The 20510-nt window shown below is 35.3% G+C and overlaps 1 protein-coding gene across 1 annotated transcript in view; it reads left to right on the top strand.

Annotated features, from left to right (window-relative positions):
* Window positions 1-19296, top strand: part of LOC149794609 (uncharacterized) — a 40238-nt gene extending 20942 nt beyond the window's left edge. The window contains exon 3 of the mRNA XM_089968895.1: window positions 462-19296. Coding sequence (XP_089825021.1) covers window positions 543-2813 — 2271 coding nt within the window. The 5' untranslated portion in view covers window positions 462-542 and the 3' untranslated portion in view covers window positions 2814-19296. The remainder of the gene's footprint in view (window positions 1-461) is intronic.
* The last annotated feature ends 1214 nt before the right edge of the window (window positions 19297-20510 follow it).

Here is a 20510-nt window from a genome sequence, read left to right as displayed (position 1 = left end):
ATCCTTATAGTACCTAGGTCATGAACAAACTGATCTGTATGCTTTGTTTTCGGTTTTCCGGTTAAAAGGGCTCTAAAGTCAAAGTTGAATGATTTGTTTTTGAAACCCGCATATGTATATAAAATGAACAACACAAACAAGTAGAATGTGTGTTTGTGTAGATAGATAATGATATATACATAATAATGGCTGCCCCCCCCATATATATATATATATATATATATATATATATATATATATATATATATATATATATATATATATATATACACGCGTAGCCATTCTTACGTATATATCATTGTCTAACTAGACACACATATATATGTGTGTGTGTGTGTGTGTGTGTGTGTGTGGAGATAGTTAATGACATCGTAATCGATATTTATTGATTGGTCTGTGCTTCATGCGTTATGTTTTATTTCAGCATTCAAGAGGTTAATAGTATTTTCTTCTGATTTTAGGTTAAATAGCCGGCAGTAATTGCCGGGTCACCACAATATTCCAGGTTTTTTCATAAAGACGCTGTTCAGGGCAGTTTAGCAATGGCTGACAGAGATCGAAATACAGAGTACGTCCGTAGGTTACGGTCAGTAAGTACTAAATTTGCTTGCAAAATGAAAGATATTAATTTGCTTAGGCCATTTTATATTGCTTCTCTTATGTTTCGTGAAAAATTGCAAGTTTTGACAGACCAGACGAATGCGATAGCATGTGGAAGCTTTGGAGAGGCGACCCAGTATCCCTTTAAATGTGTTGCATATAGGGATATTGACATAATCATGATTTATTACCGAACCGTTGCTATCGAAGATATTCGTGAGACAAACCAGTATAACCGAGAAACATATGTATATCATATTGAGAATAACGGCTGCCCGCCTGGATATTGCTTACTAAGGATGTTAAATCGTGGCTCATCCCCAATGTTACAGTTGTTACATTTATATAAAGAACTCTCGGGAAGGAAATACATTATGAGCTCTGCATCCAGAACTGTAACTGGGATTTTAATGTGCGGTAGTGACTTATTTCCGCACGGTACTATTCAGTATTCGGATATTGCCACAGGCAACATACGCGAAGCTGGACCGGCCATCAGCACACAGACTAGTGGATGTGAAGCTCAATCCAGACTAAGTTCCTGTGGTTCTAACATCACGAAATTCGATTTTGTATCTGTAATTCACTGCCCCAAATGGCCTTCGTGTGCATTAGAGTGGGAGACAAGAATAAGACCTTATGGTTGGCCTTCACAGCAACAGAAAAGCGATATCGTGAAAAAAGGAATATACCTTGCTCCAATTGGCTCCAAACAAAGCGAACTTGAAGACATACAGTGGAGATATTCATTCAATGAGGCAGAGAAAATACTTGTCAGGTCTTTCAATTTCACTCAAGTCAAATGTTACGTGCTTCTAAAGATGCTAATATCTGAAAATCTAACACAACGTTTCAACGATGATGTCATTAGTTCCTACCACATCAAAACATTAATGTTCTGGACGATTGAGCAGACCGATCCCCAGCTGTGGGTTTCACACAACATAGTAGAGTTGATTTTTCATGTCCTGGAGATGTTATTTCTCTGTGTGAAAAACTTATTTTGTCCCAGCTATTTTATCCCGGATGAAAATCTTTTCGCTGGAAAGGTTACTCCTGCAAATATGGAGGCTGTATCTCAGGCTTTATCAAATATCATTAGGGAGGGATGGGTAGCTTTAACAAGACTTGATCACTTTGCTAGAGATGATGACTTCATTCAAAGCCTTTACCAAGACAACGACATTGTAGATCATGAAGATGTTACAACGGAGCAAATCACTGAAGTGAACTGTACAATGAATATTTTTAACTCTACTTCCCTGAGTAGCTTCATGTTACAACTTTTGAACGTGGGAAGTTTCTGTCATATAAGTGAAACAGCCAAGATGGATGCACATTTTAATGAAGTAATAAATAAACTTCTTCAAAAAATATATGTCTCAGATGACATGAGAGATAAAGAAATCTTGCAAAATATTCTTGCCTTTGTCTTGTGCAGCTACGGAACTCATGTTTTGTCCTTGTCACGTTGCCCAAGTGTCCTAACAACAAACAACCGTATTGTGGAAGAATTAGGACTAATCTACACAAAGTATGCTTGTAAAAGTAACCTGGGGGAGTGCCATGCAAAATATGCGAACTATACTTACATAACAGGAGATTTCCCAACAACTATTGCAACAGCACAAAACTTGCTCGACAGGTACACACAATTCCAGCTCCGTCCACCTGGGTTAACTGTAAATATACCCAATTTGTGTAATTATTTAGATCTGATATTCCTAAACGCCTACGTGAATGAAGTGAACGCTGCTGATTTATTTGATAATCATTGTCACATGGAATGCGTTTATTTCCTGAAAAATGAGATATATGCACTGCCAGATGACGCAAGAGTTGAACTGTTTAATGTCCTTGGTGCCAAAAGCCATTTCCAAACAGAATGTAGGTTTTGGTTTGGGTTAAATCCATTTTTATATGTGGCTTATCTGGCCTTTCTTGCAAACTTTGATTCGGGACATCAAGATAATGCTGAAGCTTTCCTAAGGAAAATGGAAAGCATCTGTAGCAATCCTCCAACTGCTTTTGAGTCATCATCCCTTAATCTGCTTGGTGTCTGTTACGTCAAAATGGGGCAGCTGGATAATGCCATTGAAACGTTTTCCATTTCTGTGAAGAGAGGCCGATGTAATAATGCAGCTGTCTGGCACGTGGCTCGTCTGGTGTGGCGAAAACTGCGAGATAGATGGATGGAAACACATGAAAAGTAAGGAACTGAGAGCAATACAAACATCGCTGAAATTCTTTTGCATTATTTTTCGTCAACATATGACAGGTGTCTCATTTGATGATATTATCCTGGTGATATATTTAGGATGCTTGTTTATTTTCGTGGCGTGGAAAGCAAATACTGCATTTTTCATCTGGTGTAATGACGGATCATTTCTAGTCTTATTTAATCCTTTTTAAAAATGAGAGAAAATTATACGATTGCTCAAAGAATCATATTTATACGTTTTATTAATTTGTATTATGTATATCTTTGAATTCATCACGTCTTACTCAGCTACTAATATTAATTCATGCAACTTGGAGGTGGGCTGGTTGATTTGTGTTTCCGTTTTTTTTTGTTTTGTTAATATGACCACACAGAATAATTGTGGTGATTATTAAAATCATAAAGCACTTTGATCTAATTTCTTTATTTTATGAATAATATAAAATAAGACACTTCTCAATTGGCAGAGTCCAAAATTTTCACCTGGTTGAAAGCTGTTAATAAAAATAAAACGTTTAATGTAGAAGTGTATATTAGAATAATGGTGCTAGAACAAGACAAACTCTATGTCGATGCTTACAGCATTTCAGTTTTATGCAATATACGACAAGTCACATGATTTGTTCAATCCAATTACTTTTTAAACTTTTGTTTGTTAATGCCTCCATACATCAATTGCCCGTTTGCTTTAATTAATGAATTTCGTTTTTGTATTTTCGTTGCATTTACACAGCTTTGCATCTATAACTGTTATTTTGTAGCACCTCTTGAGACATAGAAAATAAGTGGTAGTGTAACCAACGTCTATTGAAATTTCCCTTCGCGCCCTAAAATAGCAGTATGCAATAACTTTTGTTCACACATGCAAAATTTATTTTACTGGCAAGTGTTATTTTCAATATGCTTTACCAAACATAAATATGCATGACACCACGATGGCTGTTGCATTGCGAGAAAAGGCATTAAAACTTAAAAGATTGTAATATATTGTGAACAGTAATGGTTAGAGGAGTTCTGTTCAAGGAAGAATTTATAACATTGACATTGATACGTTTATTGATATTGATTTAAAAGTCGATAATAGTCTAATGGATCTTGAACCGTTTCAGTTTCGTCTAGACTGGTTTCATTTGCAAAAGATTTCGTAAACAATAATATATATAATTTTGTCTGTTGCAGTTTTTAAGTTTTATGCCTTCATCATGAAACGATTTGCATTATTTTTTCTTGCTCTAATTCACTACTATTAGAAACCAAAATATTATTCAAAGGTGCATATTTTTGGATTGGTTAAATCAGTACATTATACAGTACATATATGCATACATATTCATGTGTGTGTCTAAGTATATGTGCATACAATTGCACGAAATGCCTCTTTTAAATTGGAATCGTCTACTGAAATTTACAGATGTGCACACATGGCTTTTCCACTAGTTTAGGAAAGGTTTCATCAAAGACATGAAATCAAACTTAACATCCCACTGTACATTTCATATTTTGAATATTCATTAGAGCTTTCGGTTTTAAGATTAAAATAATTTTACTTTTTCTTTCATCACTAGGACGTAGATTTTTCATGTCTATTTTGTAATACCAGATTGTGTACAGGACTTATCTTGGCGCAGTTGCATGTATATGTAGACATAATGCTTTAATGTTTCAATAATGAGGGTCACACAATAATGAGGGTCACACAATAATGAGGGTCACACAATATTCTACATCTCTAATTAAATCAACGTCAAAACTAGCCACAGATGCCACTCACGGAAATTCGAGCAATGAAATCCTATTTCATTGTCATTCTTGTGGTCATAATTCACAGACTAATGTCATCTTCGATATTATACAGTCTTTTGACACGGTGCATGGAAGTGTGCCATGAAATACGAAAATTGAACAGTGATAATATGCTGTACATCCCATCAAGAGAGTGTAATGAATGTATTATCCCTTAGAGGTTTTTGTTTGATCTGATAAGGGCCGGTTAAAATTTCGATTTATTTTCACAAAGTTTATATTCATTTTAATTATTGGTGTGCATCCTTTCAGACAGTCAGCACATAGTTTGATGTGACAAAACCCAATATAAGTTGTAAAGTTTTTTTTTTCTTTCTCAGAATCCCTTATACACGAGTCCGTCTCAGGAATGAGGTCTGAAATATTTAATTTCTGTATTTTGATTGTTGTATGCTAGAAACACACAATCGATACCTGATTTTATTGGGCAGAGCACGATTTATACACAATTTAGGACCGAGGAGTATGTTCTAATTGCCAAATTCTGTGATTATTTCCATAGATGTGCTATGTACATTACACCTCTCACTCTCAAAACAACGGACTCACAATATCCTAATCATGTAAACAATATGATCTGATCTTAATTTCAACCATGCACCATACGCGTCCCATTGGTTAAACTCAAATTTGGACATGTCCTCAAAATTGGGTGACACTAGGAGATTGCTCATGTCAGACCATTAGAAGTTTTGAATTTGTGTTAAGAAGTAAAGTATGGGATTAGTTTTGTAGGGAGGTGACCACTTCCAAGCACGATTGTCGGTGTGTGTCCGAATTAGATGTCCTATTTAATTGAGAGTTTAATGTTTTTTTCCGAGTGTATCGCGGTATAGACTGTCAGTTGTCGAGTCACACAGCAAATAACGCCCGAAGGGCGTTATGTAAGTTGTTTGAGTCGGCAACTGACAGCTTATACCACGATAAGCTCAGGAGAAAAAAAACAACAATATTAAACTCTTATAATTTCAATTCTTTATAACTGTATTTACTTTTAGATTTATTTTTTAAAGATATTTCCTATCAGTTTTAGAGCCCTTTTTTAAGCGTATGAATTCTTTTGGCTAGCGTCTGCCACGTAGCTACTTATAGAAAAGGGGATTCTACATCTACAACGTAATAGCTTCGTCTACATCAAAGAATTTTACCAATGCCAGGCGACCTGGGTTTTGAACTTTCCACAGCATTGTGTTAATCGTTTATTTAAATAGTGTATGTGATATGAGTAGAAGTTTAATATTCAAAGCAAAGAACGTGTTTTGTTTGACATACGAATGACTCATGGATTTAATGTTGTCATGAGTTCTTTGTGACTTGGTCGAATCGTTCTTGTCCAGTCACGTGAGTAACCATTTTGCATTTCTTTCCATTTTCGTGCTCATTAACAGTTTAAGCTACTTACAATGGCTAGTTACCAATGAAATTTAGACTATTGGTAAATGGTTATAGCAATGGGGGTCCAATAGTCAAAGAGTGCAAGACATCGACTATGACAGTTACGATGGGGTAGTAGCGAGAGTTTATCACCCCCACCCCCACCCCCCATCTTAACTATCATTCTCGGCGTCTTATATTGTAGGACTGTGAATCCAGTTGTTATAATGTTATTCTTTGACCACCACCCCCTTCCCAATCTCTACATCAATTTACCTATAGTTTAAATTCATTTGTAACGTGCCGCAGGGAAAATGCTGTACAACATATCCCCATTATTCTTCTTTTGAGTTTCCCAGCTTTTTTTCATACCTAATCAAAGAAAGACTTATTTATCTTCAGAAAAATTTTAAGGATTTGTTATTTGATCTTGTAAAATCAATTTATTTCATTTTCTAAACAAATTATAAACCCACCGTTTTTATTTAGTTTTAAAGGCTTGCAGTGTGTAAACCTTCCGATTCGGTGTTCACATTATTTACTGTGCACGTGACACTGTTTATAGAAGTATAAAGTAGATCTCCTGCAGTTTATATAGAAATAAACGTAACTCGGTCAGATCACATGATTATGTTCTGATCAATGGAAATCGTTCCTACATTTATCATCTGATGCAGCTGCAATTAGTTTTACTTGATCATTAATCGTCTTTCGGTTATTTGCCTTAAATACATTTTTGTTGGCATCCCTTTTTCGTACGTGTTGTATTTCGGCCTTGAGGGAAGTTAGAGGTTTATGTGGTTTACTGAGTTTTTGTGGTTCTAATGTAACTATTTTTATTTGTTAAATCCAAGGGATATGAAAAAAAAACAGACGAATATGATCATGTTAAATGATTTTAGGTATTTAAGGGAAAAGCAGGTCTAACATCTTATAAGTTATAAGTTAAAAATGAAAGAAAATATTTTAAATTTTAAATTTCAATTAAAATTCTGATCAAATGAACATATCAGGGGATTTACCCTGATCCAATGTTGTGTCCTTTATTTTCCTCCCCTTCCTTGCTCCTGTTCCTTTGTTCCTTAGATCCATCTCTCTCCTGTGAAAGCGTCCGAACTGCCCGACGTCCAGGCCACGGAAGGAAAAGCGCCTCGGATGCCCTTGTCTGTCCACCTCCCAATGCTATCACCTTTGACACAAGCAGCACAAGTTTCTTTCATTTCAAAATCTAACCCCGGTTTCCAATTTTGTACGGGGCGGTCCTTAATTTAACGCCAAATATGCGAGAGTCACAATCGATTTGAATTGTAAATGTTCCTACTATGCGGTTTATCGGTGTGTGTGTGTGTGTGTGTGTGTGTGTGTGTTATGCATACTTGTATTTTTCCGAAAGATTTGACCAATCATTTTGACTTACGGTAGCTGTTGAATTTTGTGATCTAAATTGGGGTGTCGCTACGCCGTTAGTTTATGCAGTAGTACGCAAATCGAGATCCTTTCAGGCCCATCGTTCTTGCATGGATAGGGCTTTCTTGGGTTAGAATGAAATCCCTAGTTGATAATTATGTTGTGTGTGCGGGGGGGGGGGGTGGCAAGGAGCGGAGGATGGATGGTACGAGTGCTATAGTGTCTCTTATAGATGTGTTTGGTCTTTTATCCGCATTATGTGATCTATACTGAATGTTTGCAATAGATGAGCATGTTTCTCTTGTGTTCCAGTGGGGGTATGTTCAGTTTTGAGCGTTCATTTTATTTATTTTGGTTGACAATTTCTTAACTGAATGTTCGGGTTTGGGCTTGCATTTTATTTATTTTGGAATAGCAAATCCTTTTGTTTTCTTCATTCTTCCTTCCCTGTCTTCAGTAGTCTCAGCACTGGTAGTACTCAATTTTTAGCTCATTTTCCTTATCTTCTTTACTTCTGCTCTCTACCATCGTGTGTTTATTTCCTGTCTAGTTGTTGTTGTTGCCTTCGTCTTCGTTCATGCTCTTTTGTATTTCTGCTCTTTCCCGCCGCGTGTATTTGTTTTCTCCTGATGTTGTTGTCCTCTTCTTTTCCTGATCTTCTTTATTTCTGATCCGTTTTTCCCGTGTTTTTCCCTTGGCCAGCGTTGTTGTTATCTTCTTCTTTCCTGATATTTTTATTAAATGTTCTAAACAAGACCAACGGACTCTTTTTTCCTGGTATATTCTTTTTAAAAATCACAGTTAACATTTCACAACACATCATTGAAGTCCATCGTATCTTCTTCTTTCACTCGCTGACTCTCAGTTTAAATTTCTTAACCGGTACGGATTCTTCTGTTTCTTCTCGTGATCTATATTTCTTGCTTTTCTTGACTGGAATGGGTTCTTTATCTTCGGAATCCCTCTCATCCTCTTCTTTTTTCTATTTCTTCTCTTTTTTCTTTTGGCATTCTGAAGACCAATATAATAATATATTGAACAATTTCAAAATATTATAAATATTCACAAAAAATTCCGTAATCGAATTGATAGATTTCGAATCGACAGAATTGCCATTGACGCTATTCGTACACCACGTGAATATGTCACGTGATCTGCATACACTTCGTCTGATTTCCGTACAGCAATTTGAGAACTGCAAATACCGAATCCAATGCATTGGCTATCATCCAATCAATTACCTATACATTTCTCAATGGGGTACTAAATTTAATTGCTAGCAGATCCAGTACTTTTTGACAAACAAAAGTTCACTAGGTACTGAAAAAAGCCTTGTGATCATATATTAACTGTGTGCTTTGTAGTTTTATACAAACTAAATTAAGTGTTTATTTTCCCCATAATTTTCACATTTTTCTCTTGTAATAATGTTTTAAGGATTTCATAGGATCATTTTAATATGTAATTTTTATCGTACTATATAAATATCAACAATATTTCATGTAGAAGTGTCAAGCGTAACGTAATGAATATATTCAATTGACAGCTTTGACTAATTTTGTAATTACACGAACAATGACAAGTACTTGTTTTGTGGGTTTTACTTATTGAACAAGTATGAAAATTTTTTTATTTTGATCCTTTTTCCTTTTCACTCATAATTTCATCATTATTTTGTGCCTGTTGTTTTAGAGCCTTAGAACATGATTAAACATGGAAACGCTTTTATTGGTCGATATATTCTTGACTAATATAAAATAGAACTAGGAATTAATAATTAGTCTTTTCATGCATTAATAACATAGCGTTTGGTTACTATGTGTCTTGTTAGAAATATGAATGGCCACAATCATTGATTGATTTATTGGTGAACAAAGGTTTCACAAGAAAATGCATTGGCAGAGTAGACAGTATATTGTGAATACGAGACTGGAAACACCAAGCGCATGCTGATAATAAGAAAACAAAGAAATTGTTTTCAAAACTATTATTATAAGGTAGAGAAATTTACTATGGATAAAAATTTTGTATGCTTGAAAAGGGACGCAAAGCTTGATATTTTCATTTTCCATAAACATTTACGTCATCTCAATATCTGCTCCAGAAACTTCAAAAAGTTCAAAATATAGCTGCTCGGATCATACTTAGAGTACCACGATCAGAGCACACCTCACCGCTGCTCTGTACCCTACATTGGCTATCCATTCGATCCAGAATCAAACACAAAATTTGTTCTCTGTGCTACGTTTCACTGTCGGACTCTAGTCCAACATACTTATCCGACCTCACCCGTGTGTACACACCAGCAAGATACTTACGCTCCTCTTCTGACAATCGTATACTCATTATTCCAAGTATGAATACAAAGTCATATGGACAGCGTTCTTTTGCATACCAGGGCCCAGCAACGTGGAATGAATTGCCCACTGAACTTAAACACAAGGACACGGTGATTCCATTCAAGAGTGCTCTCAAAATTCACTTATTTCGACTGCAAGAACAAACTTAAAGACCTAATAATGTTTCCTACCTTAAATATTCGCAGCATGTTTTTTTATGTTTTCTGATTTCATGGTGTTTGTGTTTGTAATCATATCATTATATGTTTTTATCTTATAGGTGTTGTCTAATGTTGTAAAGCGCTTCGAGCTTCTAAAGATTAGGCGCAATACAAAGTCCTCATTATTATTATTATTATTATTATTATAACACGTCTGGAACAGAGCAGCAAAACGGTACGTGTCCTGTACGTTATGGGGAAATCATGTTAGTCAAACCCGTTACTAGTTATCTGTATGACAAGAATTACTGCCAGATAGTTTTAAATGAGGTTTCAAAATACAGCAAATGAAAATTGTTTTCATTTGTGCAAATGTGTTGATCAAATCCCTCCTAATAATGAACTTAGCTCAGTAATTAGATCTCTCTATAATGTTGAGGCGTATGGTCACAATGACGTTACTGCAGAGCAATATACGTTTTACAGATATTTCTAGTATTGTCCAGGTACTTGAAAGTATTTGCAGAAATCTCTATTAACCGTTATGTACCAGAGTCACGTTTAAAAAGGCAATGGCATACCACTTTTAAAATGTGGAAGAAAAACAAATAAGACATGAATAATTACTGGGATATTGCTATCGTTCCGATGTTTTAAAAATCCTATGACAAACCATTACGATAGACTGATTAGTTTACTTCTAAACAGATCTCCTTCCAGAACTCATCGCAACAGGGTTTGTGAAACAACTGTGACAGCACGACTGCATCTTTTTGTATCAAAGACGAGTTAAGATATATGGAAACAAATACTTCTGTCGGTGTTACTTTTCATGATGGTGGTAAAGCATTCCATACTGTCTGGCAATATGCGATATTTGACAAGTTGTTCAGACTTGGAATGAAGGGAAAGACCTACCGTATCATGGAAGACTATCCTGAAATTGTCTTATGTTGTATTCTCTGCTAGAAAATTGTATAAATGTTTCATTTTTAAGCATAACGTGGATCTGTGTGGTTCTTTCTCGTAATCATGACTGATATCATCAATTAATTGAATCAAATTATGCATGCTCTAATAATTAAACTCTATTAAGCTCTATCGTCATTTACTTTGCACCATGTTAGCCATTGCTATGCCTAATTATCATGAATCAATGCAACATTTGCTTGATGAACAAGCCCGGAAGTTGGAGACTTGAATATAACGCATATACGAAATGTAATGTTGTGTTCACTGCAGAAAGAACGTTGAGTATATCAAAAAATTGCAAAACCCCAAGGTCAAAAGTAGCAAGAATGTTGGCGTACCTCAAATATACAACGTAAAATCAGACGATGCCATAGGAAAACATCTGATCAATTACGTTTTCTGTATTAGTATCAAAGTCATACAATCTGGCAGACATTTTGTTAGTAGAAATTGTTTTTTATATCCTTTTTTCCACTAATTTCGCAGTGGAGTTTTCTTCGAAAGAACATTTAAATACTCTTTGGAACTGTTTTATCTGTTTGCATTGTTTCTCTCTCTCTCTCTCTCTCTCTCTCTCTCTCTCTCTCTCTCTCTCTCTCTCTCTGTATATAAGAGAGAGAGAGAAAGATGTGTGTATATACTATGCATTTTTAGACGTTTCCAATAGTTTAGGAAAACTCTCAGCTTAAAATGAATTCAAACTGAACGTATTATATTTCGAATGCAAAAATTTCATCGAAGTTTAGCATAGTTGTAAACTAGCTAACACAAAGCAGATTCTACATTTTTATCGAGTTTTGAAAATGTTCTCAGCAAAGTTATTCAAACTCAGATGTTTACATTTTAAGCTTGAATAATTATGTATTTTAAATATAAAGGGCAACATTCTTTATTATCATCTTAGTTCAAGAACTAATCAAAGTTTGTATATATATATATATATATATATATATATATATATATATATATATATATATATATATATATATATATATATATGTAAGTATTGGTAGACAGGTACTTTCAATGAAAAGTATCTTCTCAGTACCATAAAACGCCTTATGATAAATATGTATTGGGTGCTTTGTAGTTTTATGTCAATTTTATTGTCTATTGTTTGAAACATTTTCACATTTTACCATGATATTTTTCCTTAATGATGTCTTCGCGATTTCACATGGTCATTTGAGGTGTTATATTTGGAATAATACAGAAATATGACAATACCTGTTGTATTAAATATAACCATGAAACTCCATCATGTAATAAATATATATAATCCAGCTTGTAAGAAGTTTCTAAGAATTACACATGTGTTTCTAACTGTTGCGCCTATTATTCGCGTATGAAAAATTGTCTGTGTCCGTTTTTATATCAGGTCATTGTCTGCATGCACATCATGTTGTTTTGGGATTTTTTGTTGGAGATCCTTAAGAGATAATTAAACGGGATGAAACATAAATGTTGTATTATTTGATATTATATATGAGTGAAATAAAATAGAACATGCAATTGTTTTACATTAATGTGTGTGATTTGGATTTTTAACGTAGCTTTAACAATTTTTCAGTGATATCGCCACGTTGTTTGCAGTGTGGCAGTTTATAGTGCTGTCTAGCACTGGGACATCATGACGCAGACATATAGCATAGCACAAAGTCGTATTATCTTGACACCAGTCCGACCAGTCCTAACATTAACCTTTCAATGCTGTGCGCAAAGCGAGGCAGCTGCTTGTACCATTTGTATAAATCTTTGGTGTGACTCAGCCGGTGTTCGAACCCGCGACCTCCTGCATCCGAGGTGGACGCTCTAACCGCTAAGGCCACCGGGCGGTCAGTCTTATGAAGAACATGCATGCACACATCCGTTCGTCAATCAATCTATCCAAAATTCCATCAGGTATTTCATCCATCGATCCTTCAGATCCATCTATACATGCATGCATACATACAGACATATATACGCGCATCTACAAGCATGGATCTGCATTTTGTATACACAGGTATAGGTATATACAGTTAAATATCTACTGTCCAAAATGTGTGATATGACACAAACTTGATACGTGCAGAACTAAAGATAAATAGGGAAAATCTTGAAGGAGGCAATAAATAGAAATGTTTTGTAGATCAAAGAGCATAAATTGTATTTAGAGATAAAATATTGATTAGTGTATAAACGGTGATCACCAATAGTGAAGTTTATAGTCCGTCATCACTGTTCTTTCTTGCACCATAACTATGAACAGCATACGCACTCTCAATAAATATCAGTAACAACAGCAAGATCAGCTGTTACTACTACTACTATTACATCACTGCTATTTCTACACAACCACCTAACAGCAAGGCCACCCTCCGAAAAAACCCCATCGAAAACAGCAACATCAACTGCTACTACTGCTACTACAACCATCAACGTGGCGCACTATTTCTGCTAATAAGACTGTTTGTGCCATTATAATCACCACCACTGCTACTAGTGCTACTTCGGTGGCATGAGAAGGAGAAGAGGGTGGAAGCAGGGCGTGTTCTGAAACATTGACAAACAGTTAACAAGATATTTTGCATAGTAGAATTCCAGAAGTGAAGGGGGGGGGGGAGTTTGGTTTGTCTTTCTTTCAAAATGTTGGAGATTTAGATATTATGATCACGTGGGTTTGAAATACCATGTTGCTCATTGCTTGATTCGCTGTCAAAACTGCTTCTGTTTCCATTTTAAAAAAATACTAAATCTATAAAAATTTAAAATATAAATGCAAACGCTAGATCAGTATTACCCAAATAATGAAAAACAAAATTATTTATCGCCTAAAATACAATTTTTAGTATAATCTCTTCATGACATCTCTTCAAAAATATATTTTCAATCGCATGGCACAAAAGCACGGGTTTATTTTCGTTTGCTATCACATGGCTGATAATTTTTAACTTAACGGTATGTTTAATTTAAAACAACAGACAGAATGACGTTCCCTTAGGCGAAGAGATAGACGTGCACTGATAATTAGAAACTATTAGCATCTGACAAGAGTAAAGTGTGAAAACATGTCCCAGAACACAACCCCCCCCCCAAACAAAATAACAAAAACATATAGGCCAACAAGAATGTCGTAGCTTTTTTATCTTTAATTAGAATTGTTATTGGTAATAATTCACCCGAGAGATGTGTATGGCTGTGCATGTACTATACACGATTCAAGTCACCCAAACAAATACACGGACAGCAATATATAATTTTACGGTACTCTCGTGCATATTCAACTTCATTTTTTCTGTCTATACATTTAGGAAAGTGAGTGGCAAGGTAACACAAAAAAGAATTAATCGATATATATATATATATATATATATATATATATATATATATATATATATATATATATATATATATATATATATATACATTTCTCGCCTCTTATAGAGATCCCGAATGACGTCATCAGCAGCCATATATGTGGGATGATGGCAGATTTACTGCTGAATTTATATGGTGTTTGGAAGTTGAAATAAATTCATTGAATCTCAAAACATACATGCATAAACATAACGCAAATCAAGTTTTACGTCGGTTTCTATATTTTTAATGTATAAACTGATTTGGCCTCAGTGTGTCTTGTTCAAAATGGTCCGTTTTGATGGTCGCATATAGGAGAAACTGCCAGGTTGCCCATCGTCAGGTAAAATGGGCATAATATCGTCTGCTAGTGACCTTATCGGGAAGCATCCATAGTTTAGAGAAAAAAGGAGAGACACTAAAGCATTGGTTATCCAAATCATATTGTCCTTTACTAATGCATACCAAGGGATATAAATGTCTCATTAAAATAACGAGTTCAAAGAACTTCCCTCCCTTTATTTCTCTTGTTTCATTTTTTATACTTGCTGTCATATACGCTAGATACAGTAAAACTTATATTGCAAAAATTTAAAAATATACTTTGTTACTTGTAATCATTTACAGAAAATTTCATTCTTGCTTAAAATTTACATTTTTCCATTGTTTGTTTCTGTTGCTTGTTTTTCATTTCTTTCCCCTTTAAGAAATCAATTTCACATAAATATCTTCTTAAAATCAAACTCTTATCATGGGAAAGTATTTTCTAATGTATTGATCAAAGACCTTTATACCTAAAGGGCTCTTGGATGAAAAGTTTTGGCTTCTTCAGACCTCTTATACGCTTCATTCTGTGCACCAGTATATGTTAATGGAAGGTGTTTGATGAACCTGATGTGTATAATACGATGATGGCGAGATACCGGCTGAAAATGCGACCAAACGACTTTGGACGCCTCGAGTTTGAGGACGCATCAAAGGCTGGTACAAGATTTATGTTACATGCTTTGTGGGCGCCGCCGCAGTTCTTTCCAATCATATGGTTTAACACATTGTCGTCATCGTCGTCGAGCTTCTCGCCTCATATGAAGTGGTTGACTGATTCATTGAAAGCCTTTCAGTTTTCTTCATCCATGATAATCTTGAATGGGTTTTGAAACACCTTCACATCACCTCCAACTAACGAGAAGCAATTTGATATCAGTGTCGACAACCTTATTGTCCAGATATAAATCCTGTTCTTTGGATACTCCATCACATCAGACAACTGTGAAGCAGAAACTAAATAAGGTCTGGATAGCAATATTCTGCGCGTTGTTTTTATTTAGATTGTTGGAATGGTCTTCCACTAGCACGTTCATTGTCTCCAAATACACATGGATGGTGTATGGAACACACATCAGAAGATAGTATTTCTAGAAGGTTAGGATACTCCTGACAGACTCTAGTAAGGACACTCTCTGCGGTTTCCGAATATACTTCGGCGGTCGCTCGTGTAGGCTTCCAAAAGGCCATCCCGGCAGAAGACATTGGAGGTACCGGCGATATACGTACTTTCATCTCATGTTTCATTGTGCTGGTATAACAGGCTAAGGTTCTTTCTCCAAACATAGTGGGTGGCTATTTTCATTTTTCGCCTTCGGTGCACGTGATCAGTAATATATTGTTAGCATGTGGTTTGACATGCAGGTAGATGACTTTCTTTCAGCAGCAGGTACTAACACATATAGTTTCGTTGCGGCGATCAAACTTGGCAATATCACTAACATTAACAGGAATAGCAATACCTGCAGAGTCGAGCTCGCCACACCGAGGTCAATCATTTAGCAGTGGTGAAATGCTTATCAATGCGCCAAATGTGCCTGCATTAGCTTGGGCAAGCAGCCACTTAATCTCATCAGTGCGTAGTAGGGCGGTGCAAACTATGAAAGTAGGCCCTCAATTTAGTGCTCTCCAGCTCGACATCTTCGACGTGCTGGCCATGGCTCTTTCTCCAGCTGCGCCATTAACACGATGTTAAGCTTGAGGACATTCATTTTCCTCAATTGCCTCAGGACGAAATCTTATACCGTGTAGAGTGTAAAAGATGTCAAGGCGTCAGATTGGAGTTCGTGATTATCAGGCACGGTGGCACATTAGTCAATTACAACCGCATTGGTTCTGACCTGACGATAAGTCGGGTAAGGTCGAAACATGGGATTCAACCAGTCGTCTGTGCTATCTAGGAACAGGAACTCTCTGTGGGATCGGAACGGAAGGATCAACACTGCGCGTTGGGTCAGGAATTGGCCATAGGGCCAGAATAGGGTGCTCAACCCGCTTTATCTACTGCCTAAGGAATGGAATTGGTCATGGGATGTCTGAAGGGCATAGGTCGGATATAGTGCGACGAAGAGTCATATTCACTCTGCTTATCTGCCATTTCTGGAATAGGTCACCCAGACGCGTGTTAGTAGGCATATTGATTGGTATAATGTATGGGAAATATATATTCAAATAATTCTCGCCTTTCCTTGACTGGTATACCAGTGAGACAATCTCTAATTGGGGTTTAAGACCTCCCTCAGTTTCTGCATTACCTTTTCAAACATCCATCTGCCTCTGTTTACAGCATGCCAAATTGTGCTGCACTCTATTGTTCCCACACGACTGAGCTTAATCTAGGGGTGGGTGGGTTGGAGCTAATTTGAAAGTAACCCTTTACATTCATTTTGTGTGTTTGTGTCTCTGTGTGCGTGTGTGTGTGTGTGTGAGAGAGAGAGAAAGAGAGAGAGAGAGAGAGCTAGCGGGGGGGGGGGGGGAGATGACAACATGACTATAAATCACATCATATTCATTGTTTATAAACCGCCACTTACATATTAATAGAAAACATCTTCAGATATTGTTGATATTACTTTAGTACTCATTTGAAGTGAAATGATGAAAAGAATTAAGGATTTCGAGTCTTTGAAATATTCAACGAATCACGTAATTATACTAAAGGATAATTTGATTACGTTAGAAAATAATCTAACCTTTCGATGCAGCTTGAAATGTCATTCGCATGCGTAGATTAAATGTTGATCTAACACAATAATAAATATAGTATTGTAAGAAAATTTGGGCTATGATTTTTGTGCTGCTGGTAATAACAAATCATACATTTTAAATTTGATAGCTGATGTTTATTTACTCCGTCAGTATTAAACACAATCATGTAATGAACTTAAAATAGTTTTATGTTATTGATGTATAACTAATTTATGTTTTTGTGATCTTATTGTTTGTATTTTACTTGCTTTCCTTTTCGATCAAATAAAACATTTTTGTCCAACTCAAGTGTTACATTGGATTATAATGTACTGTAAACTGCATCTTTTTCTCTCTTAACATTTTTTTTCTCAAAACGATTTTCATCCTTTAAACTGCCTTATCTTTAAATATATGACATAAATAAAAAAAATGTGTACCTTTTAGAAAATGTTTTTTTTTCTATATTTATTTGTATCATTTGTTATCTATATTTAATTTGATGCGGGAGGTCGTGGGTTCGATCCCCGGTCGAGTCATACCAGAGACTTAAAAAATGGTACTAACAGCTGCCTCGCTTGGCGTTCAGCATTAAGAGGTTAGTGTTAGGACTGGTCGGCCTGGTGTCAGGATAATGTGACTGGGTGGGACATCATGCTACATGTCTGCGGCATGATGCCCAAGTGCTAGACATCACTATAAACTGCCACATTGCAGACATCGTAGCGATATGACTGAAAAATTGTTAAAGCTACGTTAAAAGTCAAAATCACATCACATCACATATTTAATTTGTGTTGTTTGTTGTTTTTTCTTAATGATTATATGCATATATATTTGTATTTTGTAATTGACCCTAGCACAAAATAACGTTAATGGTCTACATGGCTAGTGGCATTTATTTTGTAAAATACACAGTACATAGCTAACATTTCCCTATGATTACAGGATAAATAGTCAGATCATTAATAATTGAAAACATGTTTTCTTTAGTTTGAGTTATAGACACAGTCTTGAGCCTAACCTAATAAGGTTCCTGAAACGAAATTTTCCATTAAGATGACAGTGTATTATCAGAAAATGGTAATTTCGACCTAGGTCAAGTGGACTGGTATATATAGTTATTTACTTTAGAGTTACTCATTCCTACCTTAAAATCCGAAGTGGAATCATTATTATTGTTGTGTTCGGTTTAATTTGGGTGGATTTATTTGCTTAAATTAATCACTGGAATTACAAAGTGCTCATTAATACTTCTTGGACTAAATCATTAATTTGGAATTATAGTGAATACGTTCAATAACATTTTGGATTGTATTATTGTGACACATCAAAAGACTTAACACACTGGCACATTCCCGACTATTGGCACATTATGACATTCGAGAATACAGGCACATTAAACATTCACTATTGGCAGTTATTTGGAACGCCACTAAAATTCAATTGGCACTTCGTACATTTGGACATGTGATAGAACTTTTAGGAGTCTTTGGGATTTAATTCACAATACCGTGAGTTCTTTTTAAAAGTTTACTTTGTGTTCAAGGAAAATAAATTATTTGCTGAATTTTACAAAACTTGTTGGTTTTTGCTCTTTTCGTTTACTTAGTCTAAGACCACAGAGCCATAACACATAAAGATGTACATTTTTATATCTTCATATATAACAGATGTAAATAGTTCCAATATTAATGAGCCTGTGTCAGGGTATAATAATTTCATTTTGTCACAATATTTTACTAAAAATGCTGATAATAATAGGCATGAATTAGCATTACCAAGGTAAATTATGTTATTCAGCTTTTTTAAAACATGGGGGGGGGGGGCATATTTAAATTAAAACACCTTCATTGAAAATTTTGTAAACTGAAAATAATGGGTTGCTGTGTACTGTTTACTGCATGTTTCTTCTGCACAATTATATATCTACCATATTTCTTACAGTTTTCATTGTCTCACGAAAGTAAAACGTATTTATTTAGTTATATTCATTGGGTTAATAATCATCACCTTGTTTGATTTCCTTCGTTTCTTAGTATTCTGATTAATAAATGATTTCATTCATGCTTGTTGTTTTGAATTTCATTATTCTTTGAATTTTTTTAAATGTTTAATTCTACCTGCGCATAAGCTTGTGTACTATAATGAAGAATATAAGTTGATTTATTAATTAGATTAAGTACTAGTTGTTTTACTATTTCTTTCTTATATTTACCTAAACAACTCTTTTGATAATAATACTTTAATTTAATGGTTTCAGGTAGTAATGGATAATCACCGTTTGCATCATGGAATTCATTTGGGTTTTTTCGATCAGCTTCTAAAATGTATCCTGTTAGATTACACTGGTCTAAATTTTTTTAGAAGTCGTCCGCTTCAGAGATAATATGTGCTATTCATTATGGAATTTGTTGTGCTCAATTAAAATATGACAATAAAACCAACTGATTGGCTAATGTTTCCAAGATGTTTCAGTTCTTACATTTTAAGTCTATGTATATTGTGTAGATAGTAGAGTTTTAATAATAACTTGGAAACTTTTTCATGTGTTTATGGTTTCTTTATATGATAATATTTCACTTGTCCTGTTTATGTAACACTTAAAAAACAGCTGAAGGATTATATAAATAAAATTTATTATGAAACAAAATGCAAAAAGAAAACCTATTATGTATATGCAAATACATAGTTTAGTCCTTATTCAGTGTCTACTCGGCGCTTCTTGGGTTGTCTCTTTTTTTCATTAAATGGAGCATCTCTTGTCACTGTCCAGCAAAAGTCTGCAAGCATTGATGGGCTCCATTTGCCCTGATATCGTTTCTCCATTGTTGCAATGTCCTGGTGAAATACCTTGCGGTGCTCGTCGCTCACTGTACCGTTGTTCGGTGGAAAAAAATCTTGATGAGAGTGCAAAAAATGAATCTTTAGTGACATGTTGCAGCAAAGGCTTTTGTATGCCTTGAGGAGGTTTTCCACCAACTCCCTGTAGTTGTCTACCTTGTTGTTTCCAAGAAAACGTTTTGCTACTAACTGGTAGGCTTTACATACCGTATTTTCCTTGCCACGCAGTGCACGGTCACATATGCATCATCTGGAAGAAATTCAGGACTCTGAGGACCAACAAAGACAACTTCCTTTATCTTAGCCTCGCTTAACCTTGGAGATTCTCCACGTATGTACTTGAAAGCTGCTTTTTTATGTGAAAGGGTGGTAACAAAATCTTCCTTTATTTAACAAGTGGTGGATCCTGAACACTTTTCCTCCCAGGCTCAAATGACT

Source organism: Sinohyriopsis cumingii, chromosome 8, assembly GCF_028554795.1.
Source record: "Sinohyriopsis cumingii isolate HCF-2022 chromosome 8, ASM2855479v2, whole genome shotgun sequence".
NCBI lineage: Eukaryota > Metazoa > Mollusca > Bivalvia > Unionida > Unionidae > Sinohyriopsis > Sinohyriopsis cumingii.
The sequence above is the reverse complement of the archived record's forward strand: the minus strand, read 5'-3'. Positions and strand labels throughout refer to the sequence as shown.